The sequence below is a fragment of the Ixodes scapularis genome, unplaced genomic scaffold (genome assembly GCF_016920785.2).
Source record: "Ixodes scapularis isolate PalLabHiFi unplaced genomic scaffold, ASM1692078v2 PGA_scaffold6__148_contigs__length_123643588, whole genome shotgun sequence".
NCBI classification, from domain to species: Eukaryota; Metazoa; Arthropoda; class Arachnida; order Ixodida; family Ixodidae; genus Ixodes; species Ixodes scapularis.
The window spans coordinates 63,081,065-63,104,483 of record NW_024609881.1 but is presented as its reverse complement, the minus strand read 5'-3'; the positions used below and the strand labels follow the sequence as shown (position 1 = coordinate 63,104,483).

At 42.2% G+C, this 23,419-nt stretch overlaps 1 protein-coding gene across 1 annotated transcript in view; it reads right to left on the bottom strand.

Annotated features, from left to right (window-relative positions):
• Nucleotides 1-21,820, bottom strand: part of LOC115316682 (venom metalloproteinase antarease-like TtrivMP_A) — a 104,995-nt gene extending 83,175 nt beyond the window's left edge. Inside the window, exons 1-9 of the mRNA XM_042294454.1 lie at nucleotides 21,772-21,820; nucleotides 19,348-19,505; nucleotides 18,266-18,358; nucleotides 17,763-17,880; nucleotides 16,709-16,753; nucleotides 16,170-16,297; nucleotides 15,959-16,030; nucleotides 10,916-11,049; nucleotides 7,499-7,554 (exon numbers count right to left, since the gene is read on the bottom strand). Of these exons, the coding sequence (XP_042150388.1) occupies nucleotides 7,499-7,554; nucleotides 10,916-11,049; nucleotides 15,959-16,030; nucleotides 16,170-16,297; nucleotides 16,709-16,753; nucleotides 17,763-17,880; nucleotides 18,266-18,358; nucleotides 19,348-19,505; nucleotides 21,772-21,820 (853 nt within the window). The remainder of the gene's footprint in view (nucleotides 1-7,498; nucleotides 7,555-10,915; nucleotides 11,050-15,958; nucleotides 16,031-16,169; nucleotides 16,298-16,708; nucleotides 16,754-17,762; nucleotides 17,881-18,265; nucleotides 18,359-19,347; nucleotides 19,506-21,771) is intronic.
• Nucleotides 21,821-23,419: the final 1,599 nt, after the last annotated feature.

Here is a 23,419-nt window from a genome sequence, read left to right as displayed (position 1 = left end):
GATGTGCTCAATACGTAGCGCGCTATGAGCTCAGGTAAATAACTGCCTTAAAATAGCGGTATTTTTGTTTTAATAGTGGCTAAAGGTGACCGCCTTCAGACAATCTTCGGCTGCATCACTGTGGCAGTTTGACCATTTACATACACATTTTCCCATTTTTCTCTCAATATTCCCATTATTATTAGCTTCTTTACTTCGTTGAAAGCACTTCCGCTGTTTGCGTACTACACCAACCAACCTATTAGCACGGAGGGAGCGATTTATCCCGGCAAACAGGAGGGTCACGGTTTGTGCATTGCCTCAACTCAAATTTGGGCTCGCACTTTCTATTTTCACATTCTGCGCGACTTTTACCCTAAAGTAGGGGGCCGGCGACTGCGAAAAACACAGCAAATATTTAAAATAATAAAAACAAGCAAAAAACGCGATAAAAAAAAATTAGGAAACGTTCTCTCTAGTGGGATTCGAACCACCGACCACTAGGTTACCAGCAGGACGCGTTAACAACCAAAGCCAAACCAACATACGGAACGTCTGATGTTTTAAAAGATTATAGGTCCGCTGAAGTCGGTTGGATACATTGTGCGGTTGGTTTCGTATTTAATTTTTTGCTACGTGTTCAGGACGCATTTATATTATTGTGGCAATCTTTACATGCTAAATAAGTTATTATTAATGTGTATACTAATGTTTTTTTTTTTTAAATTTGCATTGCTGGTCGTTTTATTGCAAGCGTGTTGAAGATAGTTTCCGTAAAGTCGCTAGATATCCATTAGAGCCAACCAATGCAATCCAATCTAATCCACAGCCCTTTTTTGCACGTTTGGCCGGGCGTGTGGGTTTTCAATTCATATCCCTGTCTTCAGGTCAATTCACCGATTAGTCGTGATGCGTGGAGTTTATCTTAGTTTCAAATGTGTCTAAACAAGAAGGAAGCGACTGTGAGCCGTGGAACTACGTCAAATCTGCTCAACAGCCAAGATCATGGTACGGTCGTTCCAAAGTAAGTTCCTTTCTTTGTCTGTTAGCGCTAGATTATTCTTTCCTCCGTTCAAAATCCTTGTTATTGTCCAGATCGCTTGCTTTTACCAGTATTACTAATTGTGCGCGAATGGGGTAATACGAGGCTGTTTTTCTTCGCTCACAAATAGGCTGCATACTCGCTCGAGGTCCATCAGTAGCGGCGGAACGTTTGGGGAGATGGAGGGGGGGGGGGGGGGGGGGGGAACCGCGGCAGCGCTTGGGCAGCGGCGGGCGCGCGCGGGGTGGGGGGGGGGGGGGGGGAACCGCGGCAGCGGCGGGCGCGCGGGGGGGCCGGCCCGCCGGCGGGTGGAGGCGAGGCGGAAAGGGGAAGGGGGGTTGTTTGATTGCCTGCCTCCACCGTATTGTTCACTGGTAAACTAGAATGTCTGGAAGAGCGCGGTGCCCTCCGCCTCTATTATTTGTCGCGGGCGTTGGCCGTTGCAGTGGGACAGCATCGGCGACATGGAACTTTGTGGTGTCGTCGGACGAAAATCGGTGTTTGGCGCTCTAGTGGGACGAGGCTTTTAGAGAAAACGTGAATAATCAGCAGATACTGTGAAAACCATACAAGGGGATTATTTTAGGCCTTTATTATTCTTAGTATGGGCGACTAATGTGTCCGCACATCCGTCCGTTACCTGAGCTGCCAAGAAAATTGTGTTTACAGTCTTATGCATATGGGTGGGAGTTATCACATTCCACTTGGACCTGTTCGAAATTTTGCTAAAGCTCCTTTCGCATTCTTTATTTTTTTTCTTCTCCAATTTGTGAGTTGGGAGTCTACACTCGTATGTAGTGTATGTATTCCTCTCTTTTATTCCTTGTTTTTTGTTTGTTACTTTCAGGATGTTCAATCAGAATGAACTCACCACCTTATTACATGGAAAGGCTGTTGTTATTTCCAAAGTGTCTGTAAAACAGTCTACCTGACATCTTTTGCTCACGCCCTGGTTTCTGAAGCTCGCATTCTCCGAACACAGCCTTTCTGATTTCTCTGATCCTTTTTCCTTTATGTTCAATAGATCAAGTTGTGAGTGTGCACCAGTCTGCGTCCTATGTGTTCCTGTCCTTTTGTCCTTGTCTTTTTGTGCACTTTTTTCACGTTGGTCTATGATATTTTTTATCGTATATTCTAACCTGTGTTTTCATGTTTATATTACTGCAGTCCTTACCGAGTAGAAGTTGGCATTCACTTTCGCCATTCTGATGCGAGTGTCCTGAAACGACACAGAATGCCAGCTTCCTCTGCTGAAGGCCAGGCTTCATGGAAGACTGCCAAGGCTGTTCATGGTAAGGTTCTTTATATATTGAGCAATATAATAGAAACTTATTGCTGATAGGATTGTTTTTAACGCAGACTGTGTTTATGGACTGGCCTTTAGCAATTCCGATGCCATTCACGTGGAATGAAATCCTGTAGGGAAATTGCGCATCCCATTCGTAAGCGGAATGCTGAGTTTACTACAGAAGTGCGTCTCGGCTTGCTGCCAGTACTGCTGCGTGTGTTGTGTTTGCATTTTTATTTGTTTATCTAGTGTTCCCAATAATGGCTGAAGCCTTCCCATTGGAAGTGGCAACACACAAATGAACGGCAAGAGAGGTGAACAGCGCCACTCACGCCATTCGCCACCGCACCCATTGGTTTTCGATGAGGTTTGCAGTATTGGTCTCTATGGTATTTGGTCATATATCGCACATGAACACAACCAGGGCACTGTGCCTACAATTCAGCACTCACAAGGTTTGCATTAATACACCCTGCAGCTGGTCGCACTTTCAGAGTCATTTTAATGTTGGAAAAATGAATAATGACATTGGCATATTTCTCGTGCCAAATCCTTCATGCCTGTTCCGAACTCTGATCCCCACGAGATCAAAGTAGAGTCGTTTCTGTTGTACAGTAAAACCTTGTTAATTCAACCCCCGCTAATTTGGAAATTTGGATAATTTGAACTGCCGATTCGGTCCCGTCAAACGTATATATTAGTCAATGGAAGCAAACGCTCATTAATTCAAAGGGAACGCGGCGCACTATCGTAAATTCGGACGAATTCGGCAGGTGGCGCTATCAACCGTCTGTTCCAAAAGGTATAACCGATATCCATCCGAAGTGCGCACGTGATTTTTCCGGTTTTCCCATGGTTTTTCGGTTCTTCGTGTTTCGCACCAGTTTTGCTCTGGATCGCCGTGCTTCAGCGGGTTACTCTCCTGGCAAGGAAGCGGCAGAAGCATTGCTGCAACGGAAAAAGGGTAGCACAAGTGACCAACGACCGGAATGGCAAAATCGCGACACGCGGGGCTATTGTTCCCGAGTGTGCCAATAGCGAGAGTGACAGTCACGTTTTATGCCTCAACGCGGGGATCCTAAAGCCCGCCATTTTAACAACTATCCTATCCCTCAATTTTTCGTCGGCCACCCCCGCATTGTAAATTGCAACGTGACTGGCACTCTCGCTATCGGCGCTCGGGAAAAATGGCGCCAAGTGTCGCGATTTCGCCGCCCCGATTACTGGTCAGTTGTGCTACTCGTTTTCCGTTGCAGCTGTACCAGGCTAAGAATTTAGCGACGAAAGTGGAAATACTGAGGGCCTTAAAGGGCGGCGTCTTTCGACAACTTGTGGAAAGTTACGACGTCAAGAGAAGCACTTTGGCCACGTACGTAAAAATTTTCTCCGATATCCTACGGGCTTTTGAGAGCGAGAAGTTCAACGCGAAAAGAAAGCGGCCTTGGAAGGTGGTGCACCCGAAACTAGAAGAGGCCTTGCTGTGCTACATTGTCAGCGCACGGGATGCGTAGCTCCGACAGTGCGAGTGCGGTGAAGCACTCGACCGCGCTAAGGAAAGTTGGCGTCTTCGCCCAAGTGTCGTCCAGAAAGCAGGCGGTAATAACAGATTTTTTCTCAAAATAAAGGTTTGTCACAGGGCAACGTTTTCGCGCAGCTTTCTTTGTCCTTTCGATATTTCTACTTTCGCTTAATTCGAACATTTTTGCCGGTCCCATGAGATCCGAATTAACAAGGTTTTACTGTAGTGGCACGGCAGATTCTGTACTTGTTTTGCTTCAATCTTTGTAAGGGGGACGCTGTAATCCAATTCTACTCATCTCTGATGTACTAGATAGCACCATATTTGCAGAGATAGTCTTCAGATTTTGTAGTTCCAGCAAAATATATTTCAGCTTAAAAAATATTTGTTATTTGGCTCGTAAATTTTCAAGCAGATCTAGATTGAAGGCAGCAAATATCTTACCTGCAGTCATGGTATGTGTCCGAAGTATATTGCATTAAAATAATTGACCCAACCTCTTATTTTTGTTTTCAGTGCCTCTAGCGAATTGTGGATGCTAGGATTGCTTTTGTTTGTTTCACATAATCTACAACACTTTTTTCATCTTTATACTCAGTGCAGCCCTTGCCGAACGGAAGCTAGCATCGACTAGGCCAATTCGTTCCTGCATCATCAGCCAAGCCGAGGATCAGGTCCATGGCAGTCTGCGAAGGTTGTTGATGGTAAGCTGCCTTATATATACAGCTGTGTAATAGCAGCTTGTCCTGGATGACAATTTGAAATGCGTGTTTATGTTTTAGAAAGTGAAATTTCCATGGGCATACTTGCAACGTGAAACCTCACCAAGCCTGTTCTGATCTTTCATCCTTTTGAGATTTCAGTACAGCCGTTTCTGCTGCACACATACTGCCTACTTTGGCCAAGTAGAGACTTGATCCATGTGAAGGTAAGCAGGTGATTATCAACTGCTCAGTGCTGTCCGTGGTGACGTTCTCTCCTTATCAGATGACTTACCACACTTGGTTCGCAAGGCATTTTAAAAGGAGAGCAAGTCCGCTGGTGCATGATGCTCCCAGTACTGAACAGTCGACGATCGCTTGTTCACACTCGTAAAGATCACGACTGTACTTCAAGCTCGGCAAGTGTGACACTTATGTGATTCAGCCAGTGGCTGTGCAGTATAAAACGCGCCCAATTGGCAACTTTAATGCAGTCTCGTGCAGTCCCATTGATGTTTTCTTTTGGCATGCATGATATGTGATCACACTTTTTTTTCTCTCGCTTACCGATTGTCCTAGCTGTCTGCAGAGAGTGAGTGTGAAACATGCCAACAAGCCTCTAAAGCAGTATGCAGTGCAATTTTGGTCTATTGTGCAAGCGAGAAGAAGACTGCTCGTTTGGCTGTTGAGGCTGTGACATAGACATTAGATAGTTTTATCTGAGCATTGTTAGACCCGCTCCACTCAAAAGGAAAGCACCTGCATGCACACAACGCTCAGTCAGCAACGACCAATTGGAGCGCAGATGCCGATGGAAAAGACAATTCCTGCACCCCTATGGCCACTGCCGACTGAGCGTTACGTGCTTGCCTGGTTAATTTCCCGCTCAGTGGCTGAGCTGAGCGGGCCGTAAAAAGCGCTCAGCTAAAACTTTTTCTGATAGGGGGTGGCTGACGCATAGATATTTCAGACAGAGGGATGGCCGACACTGCTCACATCAATTCTCAGTGTGAGCAGCTCTCATCGCAATACGGAAATTAGGATTAAAACTTCCTCTACCCGTTTCTGAAGGTTTTGGGACATGTGCTACTGGCAGTATTGTCGGGCTAGGCATCATTACACCCAGATCCACTCTAATAAATTCTAAGAGGATGAAGTCAGTTGCCACATAACTTGTGCAAAACTAAATCTGGAACTCACTCCTCCTTCCTGTTTTCCACTGTATTGAGAACCTTGTCCCAGTATGTGATGGGTATGTGAAGATAATTGACCAGATAAACAATATCACTTAGAAAATAGATGTCCCATACATATTAACCTGCATCTACCAGCCACTGTACACTACCTCACTACTGATTTGGTATCTTTCAATTGATATTCCTGAACTGTTCGCACCTGTAGACATTTTAATGATGATAACGAGGGAATGTTTCATCTCATGGGGTGTCATATGCTTAAAGTAAGTGAGGCTTGCGGGCATTTTAAAGGGCTAGGGCATGCCGATGGAAAACACTCAATGTGAGTTTGATGGTGGACGCTGATAATATATACTAGTTTTTGTGTAAGTCGCTATTTTTTATTTCATGAAGTCTGCAGATGACTTTTAGTCGTCAAGTTGCCATTATGTGGGAACCGGGGTTTCATACTCTGCAATGCATTACATGTTTACCTGTGTCTACCCAATCTCATTAGTATGTGTACAACGGTGAGCTGTATATGTCAAGGATATGATTTGTCATTGTCTCAGTAATGCTAATGAATCGCTATGTTTACCTAAAAATGCTGAATGTGGATATCGGGGACTGCACACCTATCGTAACAAACGTCAGTGTTAAACACCATGCCAACTACTCTGCCAAGATCGCCCGTCTCTCGACATGCCCTTTTGAATTAAAATAGATGATTTCCACAAGCCTTTCTCTGAAGTGGGCCTTTTTCATACAAATAGCTGACCTTGATTATGAGATAACTGGACCATTTTCGCCCCTTGGTCATCCAGTGTGTTGTTACAGGTGTGTCCCTTAGGGATTCTTGTTTTGATATAGTTTCCAGATTGAAAATAAAATAAAGACAATTAGTGCATTAGCTACAAAAAAATTTCCTTTTACATGGGCTGCTTGTCTCGTGCCCCTCACCCCAGTTTGGAATTTCTGGATTGTCACGTCCAGCTGCTATTGATTTACCCTGTCATTCTACTGTGGTGTCGATTCTCTTTACAGTTGCTGTAATGAAGGACTTGCCTTCTCGGGTGCATGGTCGACTTGCAGCACAAGCTGCATGAGAAGTGTGAAGAAAATTTCCTAGGCCCGTGACATGCAGCCTCTTTCATTCAGCGCACTCCTCTGGCGACAAGCGCATGATTACCAGCCGACTGTAGCTTCACTGCAACTGACAATAAACAATGACGGTAACAATTTTGTATGTTTCATTTATTGTTTACACACATTACGTGTTAAAATAACCCTTGTTATGAACTACATCATTTCTATCCAGGTGTGAATTGCACACAAAACCAAATGTTAGCATGGAAAACAAGACCGTGAACTGTCTGGTTTTAGCCCGCTAGCCTGGGGTCTTGCTGGTATCTTGCGGTACTGCTGGTACTATGCCGGGGATTTGTGCTGGCAGCAGCCCGGGAACTCGCTGGGAAAAAAGACCGGGAACTGTATGGCTTGATGCCGCTAGCCTGGGGTCTTGCTGGTATCTTACCGTATTACTGGTACTACGCTGGAGGTTTGTGCTGGCAGCATCCCGGGAACTCACTGGGACGCCCAGTGCCGGGCGTCCCAGTCAGTCCTAGTCGCTGGCCAGTGACTGGCAATCTCACTGGCCCGTTGTCGCCCCACGGGGCGTTTCCAGCGTCGGGCCAGTAGGATCTTGCCGGCAGACCGGTACCACCCCATTCCCAAACCAGCGAGTTGTGCTACTTGGGGTGTGGTCCGGAGCATCTTCTGGCCCCGCTCTCTTACCGTAAATACTAGGAGATAATTTCTTAGTCTTCTTGTTACGTGTTCCTAAGCGGCGCCTGAAATGAAGTTATAAAAATACTAATTATGCGCATCCCTGCTGCTATGAACATTAATCACATGAAACGGTGTATGTACATATAGTTTGTGCTTTTTAGGCTTTAGATGTCCTTTTCTAGAAAATCCGTGAAAGCTACACTTATGCAGTCTCGGCAGATGAGTTACACGGCGATTGGGACGTAACACAGGAGCTGTAACGATAGGTAAGATTATTAACTAAAACTTGTGAATCAACGTTCTAGTTCGTAAGAAAACATATCATTCTAATCAAAACTTAGTTGAGCGTCGTCAAAAAGCACTAAAATAGTCGATGTTAGAAAATTTTGGAACTTTTGGGAAGGGTTGTGGCGCGCTGACGTTACCACCCGTGATATCGGTGCAAGGTTGGCGATGCAAAAACTCAGACGAGAATATAATCGTCTGTGTTTACCCATCACCAGCCCTGTCAATCTAAAAAAACTTCGGATTTTGAATGGAACATTTACCCGCGGCCCTTACCACGCCTTTCTCTAGGCCATCGATTTGAACCAAACGTAGAGATAGAGAAAAGAATTGTGCATCGACAAAATCATAAGCCTTTTTGTATTTAGAACATTAAGATACCGCAAGAATTATTAAATGTCCGCTAAACTCACCTACTATACATAAACAATCGACAAAATCGAAGACTTCACTTAATATTTCCAAGAGAAATATTGTTTCCAGGAAATTGTTTCTTAACGTCTGCTGACAGGAAATTTTAAAACCAAAACTGTAATGCTTACGACAGTTTAATACTGACAATTCGAGATCCCTAGAATTTGCATATATAAAGGGCTTTGCTATCCTCGGAAATAATACATGAATAACTTGTAGCATGCAGCGCGTATTTGCCAGACTTATGCACCTCTACCGCTCGATTTGAGGGGCAACACAACTTTTTTACACGTCTCTTGTCACCTTGCCGTAAAGTCAATTTAACCGGAACATAAAAAAGAGGGCATGTTACAATTTTGGATCGAAATAATCTGTACACAAGCTTGCTGGCACGAGTCGCACCGAAGTACGAAGTTACCAAAGGTGGTTATGCAGGCGAGTTTGGTCATCACTAGGTAAGGTAAATACAGCGCAGAGAAAGACGAAGACAAAGAGGAGACAGATATCAGCGCACATGTGTCCTCTCTTGAACACATATCGGATAGACACATATAAGCACATATGTGTGTAACTAGATACCGCCTCCTAATAACTGAACTATGCCAAAATAAAGATAAAGATGCATTTTTTAAGGAAACTATGCAAATGTTTTTTTTTTCATAATCATAATAAAATCAAAGGCCCAGTGGTCATAATATATATATATATATATATATATATATATATATATATATATATATATATATATATATATATATATATATATATATATAAAGAAAAAAAACGAAAATAAATTCAGCTTTGATGCCCTTGATATTTATTGCCTTTGTTTTCAACAGTGAGTTTTGGAGGATTCCAAGCTCCAGGTTTGTGGCACACATTAAGCGACGAATCAGGTTCGCTACACAGTGAAACGATCAGCACGTCAGACACTGTAGACGAAGCGTTCTGCATGTCGCCGAACGAAAGTGCGTAAGATAGAGGAAGCCGTGGGCATCTCTCGTCCCCCAGTAGATAATATTTTACGTAATGAATTCAAAACAGAAAGCTTTCCGCAAGATGGGTGTCGCATTTTCTTATTCCTTAGCAAATGATCTGCATTTGGCATTTGCTACGATTAGAAAAAAAAGCAACATAAGACAATAGAAGTTTGAATTCCCTCACACTTTATATTTTGCCAAAACTCAAACAGTCTTGGCTAGAAAGAGATTTCGGTCGAATGAAAAGTTAACAGAGGAATTCAATTGCGTATTTGAGGGCCTTGAAGAAATTCCGTTCCAAGAGTGAATAGAAAAGTTGGAAACACCTTGCATCAAGTGCGTTCAACTTCGAGGGGATTCTGTTTTCAAATACCATAACTTCAAACGGTTTTGTTTTCATTTCATATTCATTGCGGAAACGTTTCAATATATCCCCCTGTACTCTCAGGAAACAATATTAGCTCAGGAGCTTCCCTGTATTGGTAGAATATTATTCTGCTTCGTAAAAATTAACGACGTATTTACGGGGATCACACCGTATGGGGTAAAGTGTCGAAGCCGGCTCGAGTATCCAACATGAGCAGTGCGGAATCACTCGAGTTAGGCTCGTGAGAAAAAATCAGCTAGACGAACATTTCAGTAGTAGTTTGCGCCTAATCACTGCGGTACAGTGAATAGCCCAACTCTACGTAGTGATTCAAAGAGAGGCCAGGCTCTTTAAATCGACAGTAAAATTCGGTTTCTTAACCTATAGCGCTACGACTTTGTGCTGCGTTGACCACAAATGGTGCATTTTTCTTTTGTAAACTTTGCAAAGAGCAAATTTACCTGAGGAAAAAGTAAAGAAAGAAAAAGGCTTAGCTCCTATTTAAACGCAGCGACGCCAGCGGTCTTCAAAAAACACGGCGCCGTGTTTTTGAAGATGGCGCAACGAACGCCGCCAACGAACGAGCATACGGCGCCGAGAGCCGGCGTCTTTAGCAGGCACTCTTTTCGACTCAAAAGCGGCGCGCGTTCCGCAGGCGGCGACATTTGCAGGAACAAAAGCAGGTTCGGTAACAAGAAGGAACTACAGTTTTTTGTCTGCTAAGGATGCCGTATGCTCATTCGTTGATGGCAGTTGGCGTCGCGACCGCTTGCGCCATCTGTTGCCTGCCGTGAAAAAGGGGACCGTGTTGTTTGAAGACCGATGGCGTCGCTGCGTTTTCATAGGAGCTAAGTCTTTTTCTTTCTTCAGTTTTTTTCTAAATAAGTTTGCTCTTGCCAAATTTTACAAAAAAAAAATGCACCATATCTTGGCGACGCTGCACAAAATCGTAGCGCGATAGGTTAAGACACCCGATTTTCCGGTCGATTTAAAGAGCCTGGAGTCTCCTTAAATCACCCTGTAGTAATGCCCATCCGTCCTACGCCAAGTTTTTGCCACTTGCCTGCCTATAATCCGTAATAGAAGATCATGAGGCCACTTTTTCCGGCAAAGAGGTAAAAGCTAACTGTGCTCGTTTATCTAAACAAAAAAAATTGTCCGATTGCCTTTGAGTAAAAATAAAAGCTAGTCCTTGTTTTGGGGGGTTATAGAAGCCAATGATTTGATCTACGCAGTGCTTAATTTATTGTAAGCCCGAAAATTGTCGCACGAACGCCTCAATCTATCACATATCCTTCGGCAGCATTGCATCGCCATAGGAACTAGGATCTCTGCCTCAGCGGCACAACTCAGGCTGAGTTACGTGATCTTGCTTACCCAAAGAGCATCAGGTAGAAATCGGCAGGCCATGCGAACTTGGTCTTTTTCGTGAATTTTCCAAAGGCGCTTAGTGACTCACCCGCTGATACTACATTATCTTCCTCCACAACGAAATACTCATCTTTATTCGTCTGTAAACATAAAGTATTAATTGAAAATATTTATATTTTATTACTTTTTCAATCACAAATTAGACCGCCGTTATCATCGAAAATTAGTACTTTCTAGATTAAAAATGTCTCTAGCTCTAATCGTTTATCAAATTCTGCAATACGTTTCATTGAGCCTACTAAATAAAATAAGTCAAATGAAACATACGGACATTTGCGAAAACGAACTAGAAATGAGCTAGTTTTGTTTTGACAGCGCCATCTCTCGCGAAAAAAATAAATATTGTACACAATTTAAATAGAAAACGAATGGTTACTTCGAAAAAAAACCGACGGCGTTGACTGCGCGAACAGGAGCGATTTTGCAACTTTGATTTAGACAGATGAATCCCCAATTGCTGTTGATTGGCACTATCACTTTGAGACATATGTCTTCGTTTTCTTATTCATTTACACGGTGTAATACTATCGCGACATTAAAATAGTGCAAGGTCATGGTGGAAATAAGTGGTTTCTTTGTTACCCTCACCAAACCATAGGAACCCTTCTTCGCAACACATACCGACGCTCATTTCTTTCCTTACTCGGGGCCCCAACATACCATCAGATATAAGATATGTATACAGGCACGCACGAGCATCCCCCCTCCCCTTCCAATCCCTCCTTTCAGGCTTGTTCGAAACCATTTTTCTACATTCGATTAGAGTGATACCGCATGTTTGCGACAAAACGTATATTGGTTTTATTTCTCACACATCACACACTGGTACAACGAATGGACTGCAAGTTTTTTCAGACACTTATTTCTCCGGCTAAAGCTCTCAGCAATGCCTATACTTTAAAAGAAGCTTGAGCATAGTTCAGAAATTAAAAAAAAAAAGCGAAATGACGCCACTGTGACAGCGTACTTCAATCTCCGTTAGTTTTTTTTTTACTTTTTTAGCCCACTTGCGGCCTCGCGCACGTACGGCTCGCTCGTTTTCAACTTGAAGCAAGATGACTCTTGTTTGGGCCTCATCTCTCTCGAATAAATCAACGAACACGAAGGGGTTCGGGTGCTATCTTCCTCACATGGCTTTAATTTTTCGATTCCATGCCTCCAAATGGTTGTTGGTTGTGTATTCCCTGCTTCCGTGATGGTTCCACCGCTCCAGTTGGAAAATGCCCGTATCGAAGTCGCCTCAAAGTAATCAAGTAATCCGATGAGCTGCGGAATACCGAGCAATATACGCCCCAACGCAGAAACGCCCAGGGGCGATGGATGTACGAAGGCGAAACAAAGGAAAGTGCCACGAGCTTACGAATGAGCGCCCTTAGCTGGCTGTTTCTTGAATATGCGCTTTGGAGCCCAGCCCCTGAACGGAAGCCCACATTTATTGCGCAAAAATGAAAATGGCACCCGCGATGAACAACTTGGGGAAACACGACGCGCAGACCACCAAAAAGCGCCTGCTCAAAATCCGTCATGAAACTTTCAGGGGTCGAGGAAGGAATCCCAGCAGATGTGAATGTAATCATACACCTTCAAAAGCAGGAGCATAAATTTGTAGCTAGCCGACCCGACAACAAAAAAGCAAACGGCTGCGCTAGGCACTCCGTCAGTTACAACATGCAGAGTTACAAGTTCGTCACACATGTAAGGTACAAAAAAAAAAAAAAAGCCCCGTCTGCAAAAAAAAAAATAATTTTAACTGACGACAGCCGTTGCATGCCACTTCGTGTTGCGAAGACAACTATTCAAGACGAGGGTCTCTGCGGTCGTCAATGATAAAGGGCTCTGCTATTTTTGTATTTTTGTGGGCGTCGTTGTCTTGCGGTGTGTCGGCTGATGAAGGAACCGGTGGCTGCGCTGAGCGCCTTTCGCGATACATCGAATCCTTCAGGCTGGCAAAGGTGGGTACATCTGCTGCGTCTTCATCTGGCACCTAGAATAAATTTTGTGATTTCGTTTAAGAAACTTTACAGGATACTTCGTAGGTGTGATAGATATAATATTTTGGAAGGAAACTGCAGAGCAGGTTTGGAGAAGTTCCTCATTAAACAAACTTGGCATGGGCGTATTCGGGTTGGGTGCTGCTGACGTTTTCAGCGCCAAGCGCAGCTGGTCCCTCACAAGCCTCGGCTAGTCTGCTGCATGGTTATGGTCGCCTATAAGTAAAAGGAGCGTAAATGTGCAATGGCATGTTAACTGCCTTTAAGCATATACCTGGTGGCGCTAATAAGAGTAAGTAAGAAACGAATCAAATAACAGTGGTTTCTATCATGCATAAATATATCGTCATAGACAAATTGGATAGAGCAACTTACGGGATCTGCTTTTCACGTTGTCCTTTTCAGTCAAAATCGGAGCCCCGCATCTTGATCAATTGTAACGGCAACGAAACGAAACCATTCCGTTTGCTTTCTGCCGCTCTTTGTGACATATGTAACCTTCAAGGTAGCGGCACTTTTCTTCTGCGCGTTTTCTTTATACAAACCTTGACATCGCCCCTGATTGTTGTCTCACTGTTGATTGGGTCGCGTTCTATTTCGGAGTGCAACGTTATATTTTTGAGTGTGAGGGAAACATAGAGTTCGGTGTTTTGACACAAAGACTGTTCAGCGTTTGATGACTCAGCGCCAGTGTTGGGGTAACGCGTTACAAGTAATGACGTTACCTGCAACGCGTTGCTTATTTTCGGTTACGCTTAACGTACTTGTTACTTTTTTAAAACAGTAACGGGTAATGTAATTACGTTACGCAGTTCGAGTAACGGGTGACGGATTTACGTCACTTTTACTTCCTAAAACTTAATATTGTGACCGACAAGATAGGTAACTACGCACCAAATCTAAAGCAACACCTCGAATTCTAAAAAACGGTAGTTTATAAAACAATATATCAAGTTTAATGAGATCAAACGCTTTTCTATAGTCTAAAATATTCCAGTGGTAAATAGTTTATTTTCAAAATGTTGATTGATATTTCTTTGATACTAAAAAGCGCCCTTTCTGTTGACTTTTTTTTTCTTCTTGAAAACCGTATTGCTGCATTACAAAGACATGTCTTTCATTCAAAAATTTGCTTAGGCGTTTTTGTTTTAGATGTTCTAATACTTTTAAAAATAAGGGCAGTACGGATATGGGCCTATAGTTATTAATGTTGTCAAAAGTACCTGGGCTTTGTACAAAACAGGAAATTTTGGAATTTTCATGCCATGGGGAAAAGTATTAAGGCTCGTTCACACTCTTGCAACCGAGTACGACCGAGAGAGACAGGACCGGTTTTTATCCTTTTGCGACTTCTTAGGACCAGCTCCGCTGCAGCGGGGCTGCTCCTAAGACGTCGCAAACGGCTTAAAAGCGGTTTGGTCTCTCTCGGTCGTACTCGGGCGCATATATGGGAACGGCGCTTTAGTTGCTAATAAATGTTACATATTTGCTGTAGAGCAGAACACAAAAGATGGGCAACAGCTATGATTGGTATGGCCTTGATATCATCTGCTGTAATGAGTAACGTATTTCGTTACTTTTTTTCGGCAACGCCTACAATACTGCTGCAGCGCCCTCGATGCATCTCAGACAAATGAAGAATGGAATTCCGGGTCCGGATTATTGCTCGACCTCTGCTATTTCCCCTCTGAATTTACGGGGAAATTAAGTCACATGACTTTATGTCACTTGACCAATAGAACAATGTTGTTTCTCAGCTAAATATGGCGGAAAAAGTGATGTCATCTGACTTGGTCACGTGACCTAAACGAAATTTTAATTTGCCTGCTAGATTTAGCAGGAAAATTGACACCACGTGACCTCAACACCAATTCAGTTTCTCCGCTAAATTTAGAAGAAGAAATGACGTCCCGTGACTTTGTGAAACGTGACCAACACACGAATTCAGGAAAAAAGTTGTCTAAGTAGAATCGGTAAATCACTTGCGGACATTTTTATCTATTTTACTGCCATGTCCGTTGTCATTTTACGCAAATTGCTAAACGTGTGGTAGTTTCTATAGTAACTAATAATATTTTCAATATTTACCTAATATATAAATCACTATACTGAACATATTTTTGAATCCGGTACAATTGTGTAAACCTGCTCTGCAGCACTATCATATCAAAAACACAACATTGCATCAAGCTGACCAATACAATATTCTTGCAACCCAGAAAACATGAGCGTTAACAGCATGGTGGAGAATAAAAGTCTGGACGATTTAAATCGTGATTTTTGTCATGTTTCAATAGTGCTTTAAATCATACCTGTTTCACTACAATATTTTGAATAAAAACATTTCCACAAAAATAATCCCAAAATAGTTTTACAATTTACAATTTTTCTATCATGCGATGCATTGTATATGCATTGTTTGCTTTTTATATCAAGGAATTGCTAAACAAAACAAAAAATCTCATAACGCACTGAAATCAAACATAAAGCAGTCGGCTGAGTGAATCGCAACCACACAATATTAAGCTGTTTTTTTTTCGTTCTACAAAGTCACAGCTTAATAAAGAAAAAAGTCACTTAAACCGTACTTTATATTTACAGTAATTATTTCTTCCGGAATATTTTCAGTGATCGGTTGGATATATTAGTCAATCTGTCATGTTCAAAAATACATCTAGTCATCAAATACACTATTTTATAGCTATACTAATGTAAAATAATATTATCTGGTATAACGCAAATGAATCTTATTTAAATCATAGGCATCCAATAATTTATAGTTAAACAAATAGTTATTGTTTTCCGCTCACTCGATTCCCCTTGGCAAAGCGCAATCTGATCCAAACGGTTTCAAATAAAAAAGTCGGCTTTATATGACAAACATTTTGCTTTCTTCTAAAAGATTTCATTTTACAATTGTGTTGTACTCTTGGCGGCAATAACAAGACTTTCAAATTTAAAGATACCAATATGTGGGGGTTGGACAATGAATACGCACCTGAAACCTGTATATTCCAACAAGCTGGAGGTTTATTCGGGGCTTGCGAACCGTCTTGAAGATTGCATTCACCTTCGTGGAAGAAATAAGGCATTCGAACGGGTGTCAGTAAGCGGAGCACAAAAGCCTCAGTAAGCGCTTTTTGTTTGGTCAATGAAAACTGACATTACTATATTATTTCTGAACAAGAACAAATGTAAACCATACGCACGATGTTCATAAGCCTTATGATGTATTGAGCCTGTATATATTTGCTTTCGTTGAGGGACTTGTGTATTACACTGTCAACCATGACGTACATTTCAGGTCGCCACACGGTGGGTGGCTCTGCAGTGTCATCTAGAAGGTTTCAAATCATGGCATGTTCTCAGTGCTTCGCAAGTTTAGAATTGACTGTGTAATCATTATTTTTTAATTTGCACGATGCAGATAAGTCGATCTTGTTTTCTGTGCAAGATAGTGAAACAGTCTCTAATTGAAAGCTTTCAAATTCATTATATCATTAAAGTGCGGTCTCGAATTGTAGTTACACGTGAAGCAAGAGCTGACGTCTACCGAAATATTTCAAAGCAAAACCCTGAAGAAGAAAAATTAGGGTTTATACTGTGTACAGAAAATTGCATCAAGGTTATAAAATGCCCAGTATGTATGCAGCGCATGTAACTGGAATTGCAGCCTGCTCTTTGGTGTTTCTAGAATTGATTGAGAGGATTGCTGAGATATGTTAAATGTTTTACAAACAAAATAAGCTTACTTTTGGCGGTAGTCTTTCATCAGAACGTTCTTGAACGGGAACTGTAAACATCATAGTGATACTGAATGTAAAAAGTAATTAAAGTCAAAGGTTATAACTTTTCAAAGGCACGCTTCTTCAGCAAAATTATACAGAATCAATTCCTGTTTTGCTGTCAATTAGTTTTTTTTGTCCCGTTTTTGCGGTTTTTAGTCGTCAAGATATCTTCAAGATAATTTTCTTAACTTGTTACAATATCCGATGTCAGCGCATATGTGTTTATTCAAATGCCATCCAATCAAAACTGAAGTATGCCGAAATAAAGTAGTTAATTATTTTTGTTTGAAAGAAAAGACGACGAAGTGATATTTTTACATGTGTTACCCAAAACGCAAGCATAATTAAGTAAAATCATAAGGGACGTTATAATCGCCAGTATATTCTGCGTCAAAAATATCGTTTGTAGAAACATGTTTTCTTGGAACTCTTTAGTGCTACCAATTAAATTATTTAGGAAAAATAGAAGGGAAACTTTGAACGCACTTAAGGAAGGTTGTCTTGAGTATAAAGATATGAGAACTTTTTCCGACTGCCGAACCACTGACCTCTTCCGTTAACTCAGAAAGTGCTAATTATTGGTACTATTTGAGATCATACATGCTCTGGTACTCTGAATACTTTGAACATCGGATTACATACTCAGATCACTAATACAGGAGCCGTTGAAATGATGCAAGTAAAAAAAATAAAGAAATACTGAGGGGCCGTCGCCTATGCAAGAACTTCTCCTTTTTAATTTTTCAATGATAATCAAATATTGCGGTCATTTCGCCACGCTTTAAACAGAATGTGTTGAGAGAAAAAAAACGGGAGGTGAAATAATTCATCGAGAGAATAAATGGCAAATAACTGAGAGCATACAAGAATTGACACTGCACGTGAAGCGAACGTTGAAGTAAGAAATTCGGTCGTACGTTCAAAATTTCTAATCATTTTTGCTTCAGGAAGTCTAGCCTTTAAAGATGGAATTTTCAACAAATATCTTGTGTAGTGATTGACTCTTTCACTTACTTTCCAAGTGGATCGCCTCCTCAGGCGTCGGTAGCGGAAATATTCTGTGAGGGACACGGCCGGATTTGTTATGTATTCGCAAAGGCTCAATTCCATGTGTAAAGTTTAGGTATCCTTCCTGTTAAAAAAAGTGAAAGATTTCTGAATATTGAAGCATTGCCCGGTGCAGACCGTTTGTGAATCGCTAAACAAACATTTCATTTTAATAAAAATTCAATTGGTTAGGAAGCAATTTATGGAGAAAGTATTCTAGATATATAATTTAAAGTTCTCGTAAGTAATGTTTTTTAGACGCTGCGGTGGCGTTTACTTTTAATACGCTTAATGCTCCTTTATTTTTATGAAACTTAAAAAAACACTCCAGGTTTATAAAATCTTCGCGAAAATCTATGTTGTTAACAAGTACAGGATTTATAAATAACGATTGCATAGCCTTCTGTGCATTTGTATAATCGTATTTATTGTTCCTATAAGAATATATACTTAAAAAAATGTGTAGATACCATTTCAATTCCCACGTCTGTTTCAGTAATTGTAAAGGACGCCTTGCGTTCCGCATTTTCATAAACACTATTACGTATGTCTGTAGTATCCATCTGGAAAGAACATATTATCAGACAAATACCTGCGAAGTAATATTCATATTAGTTGCAGCTGAAATGCTAAACAGTTATATTCATAGAAACGCTATTTATTTCTGGGTTTCGTGGATTTTTTGTGTATGTCAACAAAACGTGAGTTCCCGGATTTGGTGCAAAATCGCTTAATTTTATGAAAAAGCTTATGTCTCATCACTTGGATATGCATCTTCAGTAGATTAGTTATCAATAGGCTCCATTTTCAAGATCAGTAGATTCTCAGGTAGATAATGAACGCTTCTCAAAGATTTGGCTTTGTGCGACCCGCGTCCGCTATGTCTACTCTCGCACCGCCCTCTCCTTGTCGTCGTCCAGAGCGCTTGCGAGCCTAGTTTCCGTTCCTTCCGCCCTCCCGAATTGGCGGTCCCTTCGCGCGCGTCTTCATTCCGCCAGGTGGCCGTCGCATTGCGGGTGTCTTTTTGCCTCCGGCTCGTCACGATGACCGCCAATCAAGACAATAAATCTGGTCGTACCTTTGTTCAAAATTTTTTGACACGTCTGTGTAGTGTGCTAAACAGCTTCGCTGGTCTTCCACCTTTACAGAGTGGAATTGCTCATGCTTTTTTCCTTCGCAAACAATGGCATTATATAAAAACTCAGTAAATGATTACATTCAATAAATTTCAACAAGACGCAGAACGAATATCGGTGTGAATGGTTGTGTAAATTATCGAGAAAGTAAAACTTCCTCAAAGAATGCAAAAAAGAAATCGTGGGAGTCGGCACGTCATTTAAACAAATGTGTGTTATTAACGTTATTATAAGCGGAGACAATACTGCTCGAACGGCATTTTGAAATGTACGAAAACCTCCAAAGGCACTAGCGGGCACGTCAAAAAACTTCTGAGCGAAAAAACAGGCCGAATGTTTATTTTCTAAGTAAATTCACTGAATTTCAAACAGTGAGGCGGAAGCATGCTTTCTTGTGAAAGGTAATCTTTCCTTACCAATTCGTGATTCACCTCTCCATACTTAGCATCGGAAAAATACAGACTGTCCCCTAAAACGCTGGATTCTTCCAAGTCTATGACGTAGTCTTTAGAAAGTTGAACAGCGCCTCTTGAGTTGCCGCTTCTGCTTTCAATCAGAACCGGGTAGACGACACCTGGAACGTAACCGCTCCTGTTATCCGACCGTTCCATTCTCGCAACAAACTTCTCGGTACAGAGGAAGAAACTAAAGGGTGGTCACAATTCACGGTGTTTTTCTTATAAAAAAATTGTATCTAGATCTCCCAGCAAAGTTCCCTTTCACAAACAGAGGAAAATGAACTCAACAAAAATAAGAAAGCCCTTCCGCAATGACAAGACGTTGGAAACGTAATGCAATAAAAGTACATGGAAAGAAGCAAGCCTACACTCATCTGAATAGTTCGAACGGAACAGATTTAGAAATTCGGGGGAAGGGAGGGGGGGGGGGAGGGGGCATCTTCCAATCGTGTTTCGTTAACACTATTTATCCTTTCATATGCATTTCTTAATATGCAGCTCATGAGAAGATATGCTACTTCGCTAGACCTCAAAATGCTATTAGGGTGCCATACCACATAAAAAAAGGGACTGAAGAATCTAGATTACCTTGTTGCCTAGTTTTTGTTAATGATGGTTATAACCTTAATCTTTTGTACCACGCCTACGTTCCTGTTCTTGCGAAAACCTTTTGGCAATCTGTCAAACTTTTCGCTCTTCAGCGCTCTAATTGTACGGCACCATGATGAATGGAACATCGTTTTGAGACGGTCACATCCATTTGGTAACTCCGACTGTACAAGTAATCTGAACGAACAGACTCTAAGAAAAGCGCGAAGAGTAATTTTCTCAAAGGCCCAACAACGCGAAAGGATTTTTGGCAGATTGGAACTCGGCAAAACAAAAATATTACGTGATTGTGCATTCCGTGCACGTACAATGCAAGTGTCGTTCCGCATTAAAAAGCCACATTTGCATCCTTTCTTAATTTGTAGGTATAAGAGGAGGAACCAAATGCATGGTCTTTACGCAGACCTGACGTACGTCAGACGTTGAATACGCGAACAACTGCTTCCGGTATGATGACCTCGGTGTCGCTTTCTACCAATTTATGACGCCCTTTGGCTGGCTGAACTATGGAGTACGACGCCTTTAGAGCTCATCTGTGACTGGTGCGTTAAAGATGCTATCGCATCTATACCTTAAAAGTAATCCCGAATTTTTTACAAAAGACCTCACAGGAGCCGAAGTGTCATGCTCTCGGATGTCGCAACCCTTGCGCTTGGTGCCGGAATTCCCAGGCAAAAGTGAAATGGAAAGCTCGTACATTTGGCTCGTACCACCACCACTGCGACACCGCCAGGATCCTGGCCAACGGCATGGAACTTATATGACGTCAGAGTGGTTCAGAGTACAAGAATTTCGTTCGCAACTTCTATGTTTTTAAAGAGATTTGGATGTAGTATCGAGTGTATCAAGTAGCGGCCAAACTCTTTAAATCGACCGCAAAATCCGGTTTCTTAACCCATCGCGCCACGATGTTCTGCAGGTTTGCACACAGGTGGTGCATTTGTTTTATAAACTTTACAAGGAGCAAGCTTACGTGAGAAAAATGTAAAAAAAAGGCTTAACCCCTATGGAAACGCAGCGAAGTCACCAGTCTTCAAACAATAGGGCACCTTATTGATTGAAGACCGGTGGCTTCGCTGGGTTTCCACGGGAAATAAGACTTTCTTTACATTTTCCTGAGGTAAGTTCGCTCGTTGCGAATTTTATAGAAAAATACCCGCCCCCTGTGGGCAACGCTGCAGAAAATCGTAGTGATGGCTTAAGAAACCGAATTTTGCGGTTGATATAATTAGCCTGGCCGCTATTTAGATACCCGATAGAATACCAACGTATTAAAGTGTCTCAATCAACCCGTCATGTTATCGGGATATATAGCGGCATATATTTATATAAGGCCGCTTCTACAATAATTGACAAACAAAGTGAAGGACGTGCTGACTAACGAGCATATCATTATTTCTTCTCATTCAGTAGGATTGCGGTATTAGAGGATAAGAACACGAAAGAAGCAATCACGAAGCAATAATCAAGTTTATAGTATTAAGCCACACCCTGCGCGTCTTATTTGTCAGCGATTATGAAGGAATCTGTGAATACAATCAATGCAGCGTGTTTACCCAAGCCAATTTAAATCCTACGCCTTTCGGGGGCATGGTGCATGCCGTAATACAAATATTTCTCGTCTGCAATATTGTGTGCAGAATTTCCATGATAACTCTTTATCGTGCCCAAAAGCTCGGAGGTTGAAGCCTAGGAGAAATGTAAAATTCGATTTTACGCCACTAAGAAAAACGCCATGCGGAAGCTTCTGCATAAATAGAATCAATACATCACCGGGGTGAGCAGTAGCTACGCTGGCAATGATGAGTGTAGCCGAATACATTTTCCGTCATAAAAACGTGCGTAAAGGAGAGAAAAACACATGGAAATAAAAGAATGCCTTTGTCAAGAACCTTTTTAAAGGGTGAAAAGATTCAGCGCCCTTTAAAACATTACACAAAATGAGAGACAATGAAAACAATACCTCCAATGACGCACACAGGAAGTTGCATTTATTATGTTTTTAAAGACAGCTTTTGCACAAGACGAGCATTGACACCGGCACTGGACCCTTTTCAAAAGTCAGAGCCATCTCGTGGCAGTCTCAATAGCAGTAATTTCTCCGCACTAATGACGGTGATAGAAGATCAAGATTGTCTACCTTCAAACACTCTCGATTTTGTGAATCAAAGGTTACTTTCAAGGGCCAACTTGTTAGAATGGATTCTCCGCTTCTCTGTGGCATGCTTTTAAAGGCGTTCGCTTCTCCAAGGGTGCAGAAGCTGCATAGCGCTGCAATTAGAGCGTCGAGTTTGGCTCTGCACGTGGTAGGTGAGACTAAATATTGAAAAGGGTCTATTGAAGCGGCGTCAAAGAGGAGACACGAGTGGTTTGGTTATTGCGGTGGAGACTAAATATGGCTTACACTCACGGCAGAGCAGCGGCCATTCTGGTGGCCATTGCTTGCTGAGCACGTGGCTTCTTCATCAATGCATGAAAATAAGTATGTAATATGACGTCACATGCCGGCCACACATAAACGAAGAGGCTAACGAGACATGTTAATGTCACGAAACCGGACCGTCGCAGACGCGGAAGAGTACACCAGCGGTGTACTCTTCCGCGTCTGCAAATGACTTCCTCAAATCTCACGTCGCTTCGATAGAAAAAAGTGCGATTCCATATACTGAATAGCAGTCATAGCACGTAAAACTGAGATTTAACAATCCTGTACTTTCTGAGCGGCATCTCACTTGCCTGCTAGGGAAGTTCAGAACACCTCTCGAGGGCTACGTTTACTAAAGTGATTTCTATTGACATATTCACGACAGAGTTGGCGTCTCGCTCGTCACCCACGGAAAGGCACGGGGCTAGGGCCCCACCAGACAAATTTCTCATTTTATCTTTCTCCCCTCTTCTAGAACGTTATCATTCTGTAACATATTCCTCGTTCATGTTCGAAAAGTTCTAGAATACAGAGTATGTACGAAACAAGCTGAATCCGGCAACATTGGGACATTGGTCCCTTGTCATCATCACGGGATGCACGCTGTCCTTTTGGCTTTAGTTAGGGGTGCGAGTGCACCTTATTATACATTTATTTTCAGTTTTTAAGTCAACCTACTTTTTTATCTGAGATAATACAGTAATGAATAAGGATGACACCCAAAACTGTAGGGAGACCGTGAGGTATCCAGGGCTGCCCGTTAGATGACGCCACTGTGTTCACTCTCCGTAAGCGGTCGCAGGCGTCTCAAAACGACCATTCCCCTGGCCGTTTGAGATCCCTAGTCTAAATCCACTACGGAGCATCCGATTGGTGCGGAGCCACCGCGCCTCCGACTTCATCAGCGGAAGACGACAGGGTTGCGAGAGTGACCAACTGTCGTCCCGGCATTCCGCATCGTACTGGGCTATCGTCATTTCCGGAAACCGCCATCAC